This window comes from Rhincodon typus, chromosome 28, assembly GCF_021869965.1.
Source record: "Rhincodon typus isolate 14 chromosome 28, sRhiTyp1.1, whole genome shotgun sequence".
Taxonomy (NCBI): Eukaryota; Metazoa; Chordata; class Chondrichthyes; order Orectolobiformes; family Rhincodontidae; genus Rhincodon; species Rhincodon typus.
In genome coordinates this window covers 25,881,542-25,892,549 of record NC_063359.1, presented here as the reverse complement: position 1 = coordinate 25,892,549, position 11,008 = coordinate 25,881,542, and the positions used below count along the sequence as shown (strand labels likewise).

General features: G+C 41.2%; 1 protein-coding gene across 1 annotated transcript in view; it reads right to left on the bottom strand.

The window, feature by feature from the left end:
• Positions 1-11,008, bottom strand: part of mvb12ba (multivesicular body subunit 12Ba) — a 97,781-nt gene that overhangs the window by 69,539 nt on the left and 17,234 nt on the right. The window contains exon 3 of the mRNA XM_048613724.1: positions 5,031-5,162. Within this exon, the coding sequence (XP_048469681.1) occupies positions 5,031-5,162 (132 nt within the window). The remainder of the gene's footprint in view (positions 1-5,030; positions 5,163-11,008) is intronic.

The window sequence follows — 11,008 nt, the reverse complement described above, 5'->3', positions numbered from 1 at the left end:
AGCCTTTCTGCTCCTGTGATGCTGCTTGGCCTGCTGTGCTCATCCGGCTCTGCACCTTGTTGTCTTAGGTCTCTTTCTTGCTTGACAGACTGGTTTGAACCGTGCATGGTACAAACGTACAATATACCTGGAATTTACTACCACCTGATATGCATAAACAACACATTTCGTAAAGTACAGTATGTCATATAGATCCTGAAACTTTTAAATACCAAAGCTTAAACATGTTTGCAAAATATGTGTGGACTCCACCAGGAATTATGTAGACAGCAGGCAATCTGGAACCCATTTCTCAAAACCAACAGCTCAAACAGATCCCAAACACTGAACGATGCCAGAGCATGTCACAGTGCATGTACAGAACATTAACCCTCAACTAAAGCATCAAAACATAATCCTGGGTCTTGCACAGTTTCAGTCATATGTGATAGCCTCTGATCCAGCCAAACCTTAAGTATAACTGGCAAATTATTCTGACCCTTGTGCACTGTACAATGTACACTGTGCAATCTGTACAACATTCTGACTGTTCCATTGTATCCTGCAGTCCTCCACAAGTACATTACTGCAAACTGTATCAGGACTTCATAAACTGTACAGGTGTAATTTATATTCTAAAGCAAAATTAATTTAAAAAGATTCTGAAACAAAATAGTGCTGATGTGCTAGACTGTTATACTGTCAGTATCAGATTTAAGACGTCGTTAAACTGATATCTAAACTTCTTTTGACAACCTGGAAGAAAATGGCAACTAAGTATTCCATCATAAAACTACAGGTAGCTGCTTTAGGAAATAGAGTAAACAATGTAATGCAGGAAATTTGAAAGCTCGGTCATGGGCTTTTTGAGCAATGTTGAAATACAGTCTATGCAGACAAACAAAAGAGCCTTGCATACTTTCAAAGGCAAGGGATCAATATTTTCCCCTTTATCACCTTCAGCTTAATAACCCAGTTTTATAAGGTCAATCCCAGCTGACTACACACACAGCAAAAAATCACTCACTAATTCCTTTTTTCATTTAGTAGACAGACCACAAACCTCTCGTCCCTGTAGTACATTTACAGACATTTCTGCTCGAGTCAATGATGGGGTTTTTGCAAGACTGAAAGCCAAGTAAAATTTAACAAGGAACTTAAAAATCATCAATGTTTTCTTTTATCCTTTTCAGTACATTTTGAGTCAAAAAAACAGCAAAGAAAAATCTGTAGCTCATTGAAGTTTTAATGAGAACCTACTTGTGAACACAGACAGACATTGACAATGTTTTATTTCACACTATAAAGTTTAAAAAAAAAGAGTAATTTATTATTGCTGGAATCAGGCATTTCCATTTAATGGTTCTACATTTTTTTACAAATCAAAGCTGAAATAACAAGAATAATTTATATTCCAAAGCTGAAAATTACTATTTTGGAATCAGTCCACAAAGCAAGGTGTGTAAACCAAAGAACACAAACTATCTGGCCACTCCAAAATCAAACTTTTGCAAGGCTGTAATTTTTAAAAAAAATTTCAATTCTTAATTATGTTCTAAAATACGTCAATTAAAAATAAACTGAGGTAAACTCATTTGTTTGTTCGGTAAGAATGCCTCAAGATTCCTAAATTGTAAGGGTAAATGTAGAGATGAAAACAAATACAGCTTATAAAAAGAGAAGAAAAAAATGTTTTTGCTGCTAGTCATCATTCAAACCTTTGATTATGGTGGTAGAAGTGAAAAAATTAGACAGCTTCACAAAAACTGAGATGTCCTTCAAAACAAAAAGAAATGCTACAAAGTAATAATTTGGAAATGTCTCTTTTCCATTAGTGGTCACAAATAGGCCCAATCAGCTCCAAACACAAAGGAAATAAACAGGAGCACCAAGTAAATGTGCAGTTGGGTTATACCTGCTTGCTACCAGTTTGCAGCAAGGTCACATTTGTAACTTTGCAATGTAATGCGCTACAAAACTAGAATCCAGAAGGCGGATGAACGGTATGTCCAAAATTCTAGATCACTGCAACTCTAAAACTGAGCCATTACATCATCTGACCATTCAATAACCATAGTGTTACATGTGGTAGAACTTTAGTTCCAGTTTAGGTTTCTGTACAATGTTTTACACTACTACAATGGTAAATTCAATATCAAAAATTGCAGTGAATCAGCAACTGTCAATTAAGCTAATATCCCTTGGATGATTCATTTCCTAGGCATAGACCTCATAAGTCAGATAGTTCTCCAGTTTCTGGGGCTTGAAAGACATAGGAACAAGAAAAAGGGTGAGAAGATTAAGTTAAAGCAATTGGCACTAGGAACAATTGTGCAACAACGAGATGCAGTGATAAGTTAAGCGAGATATATGGGCAACAGAGCTTTAGAGGAATTGAAATGGTATAGGTTAGACAACTAGGAAGGTATTGGAATAAATCGAGTATGGAAATATCTTGGGAAGGATGAGGGTTACAGCTGCGAACAGACAAAAAAGGGAGGGCTGGAGACAGGTGATGTCTTACAAGTGAGAGCAGGCAGTCATTCTGATGGAGAGATATGGGATCATGTGCTTAAATCAGGATCAAATTTAATGTTAAGGCTGCAAACAGTCCAGTTTTAGGGAAATACATAGCTAGGTTGGGCAGGTGAATACAATAACTTTGATCTTCCTAATATTACATTGGAGGAAACTGTGATCCATTCAAGAGAATATTGAACAAATATTCTTATAATACAGGAATGAGAAAGGAGTCAGGACAAATGGCGAAATTATAGTCCATCCTTGCATGTGGATGCTAACCTCATGCATGTAGATAAGGAAGGAAATGATGTTGGTCAAGAATAGATCCTGCAGGAACAGGCATTGCTCTAGCTGCATTTGAATAAGTGAGTAGAGGGAAGCAAGGGTAGTGCTACTAAAATGAATAATGGAAAAGGGGTGCCATAGAAGGATGGCATGATTGAGCATCTCCAAGGCTGCAGGGCAATCAAAGAGTCAACATACGTTGTGAACAGAGAATATTATCTGATATTTTTAATTTGGCCGTCTCAGTGCTGTGACAGAGAACAGAAACACAGTTGGAGATAGTAGAACCGAGTTGTAGATTTGGGAGAGAACAACTGTTTCAGGAACTTGAGTTGAAAGGAAAGTTGTAGATGGGGTAACAATTCGCCAGCACAAAGGAATAAAAAAGGTGAGCTTTTGGAGGTAGTGGTGATAAAGAGGAGGTGGACAGTGGCTTAAAATAACTAACTATCTACCGATGAAGGGTCTAGGCCCGAAACGTCAGCCTCTCTGCTCCTATGATGCTGCTTGGCCTGCTGTGTTCATCCAGCCCTGCACCTTGTTGTCTCGGATTCTCCAGCATCTGCAGTTCCTACTATCTCTAACTATCTACCTCGGCTATTTTGTAGACCAGGAATACAATTAATTAACCTAGAATAGAAGGTTAGTCCCATTAATAATGATTATGAAACAACTGAATTGCATAAAAATCCATCAGATTCACTCGTGGCTTTTAGAAGAGGAAATCTGGCCTTCACGCAACTCCAGACCCACAACAATGTGGTTGACATCTTCACACCATTCAATAACCACAGTGTTCCATGTGGTGGAACTGTAGTGGGGAACAATAGCACTTGTGCATCACTTTTCCTCCCTGGCTGCACCCTATCAGGATAAATCTCAAATTGATAACTGCAAGAAACAATTCAATCAAATTATGCAAATAAATTTGACAACTGGCCATTCTTAAGGATTTTAAGGTGGATGAAAACATACCCGCGCAAGAAAGATTTAAAACATGCAATTCTGAAGCATGTTTAATGTTGAGAAACTTGCCAATGCATGAAAGAAAATCCTTAAAAAGCCTGCCTTTGATGTTTCTAGCCTAGGGCTTAACTGGGATTGCTTTCGTGATGCCTAAGACTTGATTATTCGTCAGTTTCCCCCCCCCGCCCCCGTATTAATATCTGCACTCCTGATTGTGTTCAACATGGATTACAGCCAAAGTTGCCCCTCTCCATTTCGGCTTCAGAAGACAAATTAGGACCACCTCCCTAAATCTAGCATATTATCAACACAATTTGAACACAGAGCTTCCAAACTGTCATAATTTAGTGTGTAAGATCCCCTCTCCCCTAGAATAGCAACAGAAAAATAGTAATATCACTTACAGCCAGAAAAATTAGTAATGACAATAAGTGTGTTTTGTTTTGTTCAGAAACATAATATTATCCATGACTTTGGAGCTGCAACTGAATTAGTTGATAGGCTAACATTTTTGCTGATGGAAGTTAAACAGCTTTGCTGTATATCTCAGAAATACCATATTACGTGTCCTGCCATACTATACATGATATATAGATGCAACATTCATCCTGACGTTTGAAACAAAACAAACAAAAAAAAAAAAAAAATCAACAAATTCTTTAGAAATTTGAAACATTTTGCTCTTGGTCTCAGCAAAGTCAAACGTCAGTCAAGTCATTTCTGTGATTACATTCAGCATGCATAAATCCATAATAAACAATTTCCCGACTTGTACAACACTGTCATGATGAGAAATGTTGCAAGTTATTCTAGCAAACAAGATCTTTCACATGACAGTGAACTGCAGCACCAAAGACAATTCAGTCACAAATGACAAGTGACCAGAGGTTCAGTCTTGGGTTTACTGCTGCATGGAAGCAAGTGGTTGAGCTTGAAAACATTTTCAATGCAAATCTCACTTACCTCAGCAGAAAATAGGCAATAAAAAGTTAGGAACAGAGGGGAAAAAAACAGATCAAGTGACAGTACAAGTAGTCTCCTCTGCCTCAATATCATGGCAATATGTCGGAACTCCAGCATTGAGCACACTGAAAATTTTCACATCAGGAAAACCCTACCAAACCCACATTGCCAATTTACCAATAGAATTATTGTGTTTGCTACTACAACTGCACTTTGATTTTGCAAAGGTACAACTTTAGGAGTCATACCAGGACATTCTTGCCACAAAAAGAGGGATTAATATCCAGCCGTTAATTTCTTTTTAAAAAAAGTACCTGGGGAGATTAGGAGCAGGACTCGGTGAAGATGAGGACGTCAGGGATGTTGTTGTCACTGTAGTTGTTGACACCTCTTGTGTTCTAGGAACTCTTCCCATTCTGTACCAGACTCCCATGTTGTTCAGTTCCCTGAATATTACACGAAAATAAGTTACTTTTTATCAGAAACACATTTGGTTGCTTTAAAAAATGCAGTGCCACTATCTTCACTGCAATGCCACTATCTTCACTGCAATGAAAGCTATTCCAATTTTTCTGTGAACTGTGAAGTGTCATGATAGGCTAAATATTAAAATTTACTTAAGTTCATGGAATTTTTATACTGTCAACTAGGCTTCTAAGCAGTGTACCAGTAAAGGGTAACATAATGTTGGTGCTTCCTTTGAAACTAGGAATTACATACAAAGTGGACAAAATGTAAATCTGACGCAAACACTTCATTTACGATGCTCACACCTTCACAGCTTGTTCTAGACTGGACCCAAAGCTCAGCCTCTCCACTAACCTGACCAGCTCTCTTAAAGGGGCAGCACACTCAACGATGTTCACAACACCCTCCCCCTTTTTTTAGAAACTTCCGTTAATAAGCATATATACAACAATTATAACTACTATTCAAGAATTGTAGTTAACATATATGCATCAGGAATGAATACAAAAAAAATGGAAAAACAAAAATGACCCTTCCATAATTTACAATGACTTTCAGATGGATGGTGATTCCTCGAAGACCATCTCCTAATCTCAGCAACTTTTTCCAGTGTAGTCTTCAGGAAGCTCTTGTTGTTCCATGGCTTGGCTGTTGTTGCCCAGGGATGGTGCGGTTGTCTCCCCCTGAGGGGAATGGCCAACTCTGGCAAGGAGACACCTGGACCGAATCGGTATTGTAAGGCCACTCCTCCACACCAACCCCACCCACCCTGCCCTCTGCTGATGAAGGGCAGCAACCAGTCAGTCAGCCTGTCTCCTCCAAACTCGTTCATCCATAGGCTGCACCACATATGACAACAGTCCCAATTGAGCTCCACTTCTCCCCAGATGTATAACTTCCAGGCTAACACAATCTCTCCATTTTGCAATATCCTTGGGCCTCGAGGTTCCCACCTTCCCGGCCAACTGACCACCTTGATTTCGCTTGACCACCTCTCTGGTCTCTTCTAGCCTCAGTAAATCAAACACAATTCTTAGCTGAACATTAAGGAGGCCAGCAAATACTGGATCATCACGTGGCATGTTCCTCAACACGCTTCGGAACTTGTTGATTCGCTGTCCTAGCAAACCCTCTCCTTGTGAAGCCTTTAAGGCCTGCGTCAACAGTTGACTAAATCTCTCTGCCCGGTCACTTGTCGCAAAGTGATACAGAGCTGATCTCACGTGTCTGACTCCGTGATTTTCCTCCAACTCTTGCGCCACAAACTGAACCACTGTCACTTGTGACCTGGCAAATATTTCATCCAGCTAGTTAATCACTGCTTCTGCTGATGACCGCCAGCTCAGGCCACTTGGAGTGGACATCTATGACCACTAGCAGCATCCGTTCCTGCAAAATCAACATGAATCCACTGCACGGTGTATGAGGCTGTTCCCATGGGTGAAGGGGCAATAACAGCAGTGCCATCCTTACTAACGTGCAGGATTCGGATGATCCCGTTCTTGCCTCAATCTGCAAGTCCACTTTCAGCCACCAAAAAAACCTCCTGGTTATCTCCTTCGTTCTCACCACATCGGGGGTGCCTTTGTTCCAGCATCTTTCCCATTAATGGGGGAGGGATAACAACTCTCATTCTCCACATTAAACACACGCCTGATATGGACAATTTCCACCTCCTGGACACATAAGGGTGTAGTTCTGGGCAGTTTCCGTGACTGATCCTCTTTCTTGGAACTAAGTCCACCACATGGCTCAAAACCAGGTGGTTCCGAGTAATATTCCGCACCTGACCTGCTGACACCAGCACCTTGTCATCTTGGGAAAAGTAAATAATTTTCAGGTTCCAGTCATTAGTGGCAGCCTTGACAAAGCATCTGCATTACTGTGCTTCTCCACCTGTCTGTATTTGATCTCATATGGGAGGGTGACAGCACCAGCGTCCATCTCTGCAGTATGCAGCCACCATCAATAGTATCCTCACATATAGGCTAAAAATGGAGGTTAGGGGTCTGCCGTCAGAGAGTAGCTCTAAGAGCCTGTCATAAAGGAAACAGATGAATTTCTTACTGCAGAAGATGATGCTCAATCTTTCTACTCTGACTTCAGCATAATTCTCTTCAGGCTTTGTTAGTGACCTCAATGCAAATGGGATGGGCATTACATCTCAGTTTGGCAAGACGTGTGACTGTGCAGCAGCTACCGCATAAGGCGAGGTGTCACACGCATATTGAAGTGGCAACTTTGGGTTGAAATCAGTCAACACTTCCGACCTTTTTAGGGCTTGCTTCAGCACCTGGTAAGCCACCTCATATTCCCGAGTCCATTTTCACAGCTGCCCTTGTCCCAGTAACTGATGCAAGAGATTTTAGCACAATTGCCAGATCAGCCTAGAACTTGACATAATAATTTCCAAGACCCAAGAAAGATCTCAATTGAGGAATCTTGTCTGGTCTAGGGGCCTTCATGATAACCTTCATCTTCTTGGGAACCTTGTGTAGTCCCTCACCATCAATTACAAGGTTCAAATACTCAATGGAATTTTTAAAAACTTGTAATACTCTCTTTTTACTTGTACACCCTGCTCCTGCAGCTTTTTTTAAAAAAAAAGGAGTTCCTTTTAAATTTTTCAAATGCTTCTCTTCCAAGGATCCATCAATCAAAATATTGTCCAGATAACACTGGACATCTTGTAACCCAATTCATATGTGATCCAAGGCCCTCTGGAACATAGCTGGTGCTCATGTGATGCTGAAAGGAAACTGCTGATAGTGGAGCAGTCCTGCGTGTCACTATTGTCAGAGGTGGCTCAGACTCCTTCATGACCCCCATTTGTAGACAGACCTTGAGACAGATCCGTTTTTAAAAATTTGTCCCCTTCCAGCCCAGTGAATAGGTCTTCTATGCATGGAAGGGGGTATTGATCCGGTCTCAGAGCTGGATTGACTATGACCTTAAAGTCACCACCACTTCTTATCATGCCATCTGTTTTTTAAGACAGGAAAGATTGGACTGGCCCATTCACTGGTGGTTACTGACTCCAATGCTCTCAGATTCATCAGCCATTTCAGTTCTGCCTCCACTTTGGACCGGATGGTGTACGATAATGGACGCACCTTCAGCCTCCTAGGACAAGCCGCTGGCTTCAGCTGTAATTTAATTTTGATTCCTTCCTTTTCCCTCAGGGTTCCTTTGAAGACATCTTTGTACTTGTCCAGGATCACTTTCAAACTCTTGTTTGAGTCTGCCAGCCTATTAACCCTATCCTTGTTCAACCTTAATTTTTGTAACCAGGAGCATCTGAATAATGCAGATCATTTGCTTTTTACTAAATAAAATGGCAATTCTGCACACTCATCCCTTAACTGCACTTTACCCAGTACATAACGCTTCAATAGCGCCACTTGTTCTGGGTATGTCTGCAGTATAATCTTGGCTGCTTTTAATGGTACTACCTTTCCCCTATAGACTCATTCAGGAATCAAGGACATCACTGGACCCATGTCCACATCCATTTTTTACTGCCTTTGCCTCTACTTTGGGAAAACCCCAAAAATGATCAGCTCCGCCCCAAACCTACAGGATGTTTAACTGAACCTCTCCTGACTCCGGGCCTTCTGCTTCTCCTACAGGTCCAGCTGACTCCCGGTCTCCACCCTGGCTGGCAGCATGTACCTTATATGCCCTGTCCTCAGGGTTATTTCTTTCTGGCTCCCCTTCTCTCGTTTGGGTTGTACCTGGCAGTTTCGGGCAATATGACCCACTCACTTATTCATGCAGCACTGGGTTTCCCAAATCCAAAACGTTGACTCGTTGCAGCCATTTGACGGTTTGGTAGCGCACTTTGCCGAGTTTGTACTACCTGACGCACCAGGGTGTCATCAGCCAAGTGGGTTGCTTTACTAACAACCAACTCCATTGAGGTAGCAATTTCTAAAGTGACCCTGAAATCTCCTTTGTACTAGCTTCTGTTCAATGGCCTCATGTCAGAGGCCACAAACCAAAGGTCCTGTCAGGCACGTTGTACGAATCCTCCAATTTCAGTGTTCTGCAAACCTCTTTAAGGCAGCCACAAATTAGGCAATGGACTCTCCTTCGTGCTGTACCCATTTGGGAAATAATTTTCTAACACTTCACATAGCAATTCTGCGGAGTCTGGTACAACCAGAGAAGACATTCCAAGAGCTCACGATGGTGTTTAAAAAAAAACAATACCATGATGTCCTCAGACACCTTTTTCACCTTTAAGAACTAATTTAAGTGTTGTATGCATGAAATCCAATTTTCTGACTCTTCATTCAACAGTCTCATCACCTCAAATATTCTCCTGCTACTTCTGTCTAGTAGCTATTGCAGCCCAAGTCCCCCTCAGCAAATGCTCCAGCATAGGCCGCTCCCTCACCAGCTGTGTTAACATATCATTCCACCCTGGCATCGCCCATAGCCAGAGTCTCCTCACGACCACACTCTGCGACGACTTCAGTAGCTCCCAGCTACATGCTCTCTTCTACAGCTGTTGGTCAGAGTGCTGCTCTCAGCTCACACACCGCTGAGTATCTTCTTTCCTGGCACCAATCACAGCCCGAGCCCCCTTGCAATCGTTACGCCATTTCTGAAGTCCAGGCAATGTCTCCTCCACATTAAAAAAAACAGCATTTGCACAGAGTTTGTAGGCTGGATCCAATCCTGGTAGCTGGTTGTCATGTTGATCCTTCTTTTGAAACAAGGAATTATGTAACAGGCAGACAAATGGTAAAAGCGAACGGGAACGCTTTATTGATGATCCTCACACCTCCACAGCCGGTTCTCGGCTGAAACCAAGATCTACCCCTCTAGGACCCCTGACCAGCTCTCAAAAGGGCAGCAACCGCAACTACATATATAACAGGTCACACTTGAAACGTTTAGTTTTCTCTTTCAGATGCCAATTTACTTGCTGTACATTTCTAGCATTTTCTGCTTTTGGAAAACTTCATTAAACAAATTTGTATTTATAAAACATTTGCATACTTGGTGTGTCTCTAAGCATTTACAATTAAGTAGTTTTGAAGTACGGTTATTGTTATAAGTTAAGAAATGTGCGCAGCAAGGTTCCACGAGCACCTACATAACAGTGCCTTAATAATCAATTTTAGTTAAGTAGATTGAAAAACAAATGTTAGCCCAGATAACAGGATAAAGTCTCCTGTTCTTCAAAAGGTGAGTCATGGAATCTTTTACATAAAAACTGGGGCAGACAATTTAACTTCACATCTAAAAGATGGCATCTCCAACAGCAGAACATTGTGGAAAATCAGTGTTGATTTTATGCTGGTCTCTGAGGCGGAACGTGAATCCAAAAGCTCTGAATCAGAAGTGAGAATGCTACTGAGCTACAGCTGACACAATCTATGATCTCAGACCTGGAGGAAAATCTGCTGCTGACTCAACTTCATATTGCTGCCAAACTCTCACGTGAACTATCCTACCTCATCCCTTCTAGAAATGAGAATTCTTATCGCACAGATGCTGCAAGTGAAGAAGTACACAAATACAACATATTAGTCCCCATACAAGTTGTTAATCAAAGTACGTTAGAAGATTCAGTCACCAGCCATCACTAACATTTTAGCATTAACAAGCAATATTCTTCAGAAGCTTCATTAACCTTGCAAGATTTTAACAACCAACTGGAGCAAAGAAATCAAACATTTTGTTTCTATTCAATGATAATAATCAGTATAAAAGACTGCCATCTTTTCCAACAGAGATAACAAGGTGTAGAGCTGGATGAACACAGCAGGCCAAGCAGCATCATAGGAGCTGGAAGGCTGACGTTTCGGGCCTA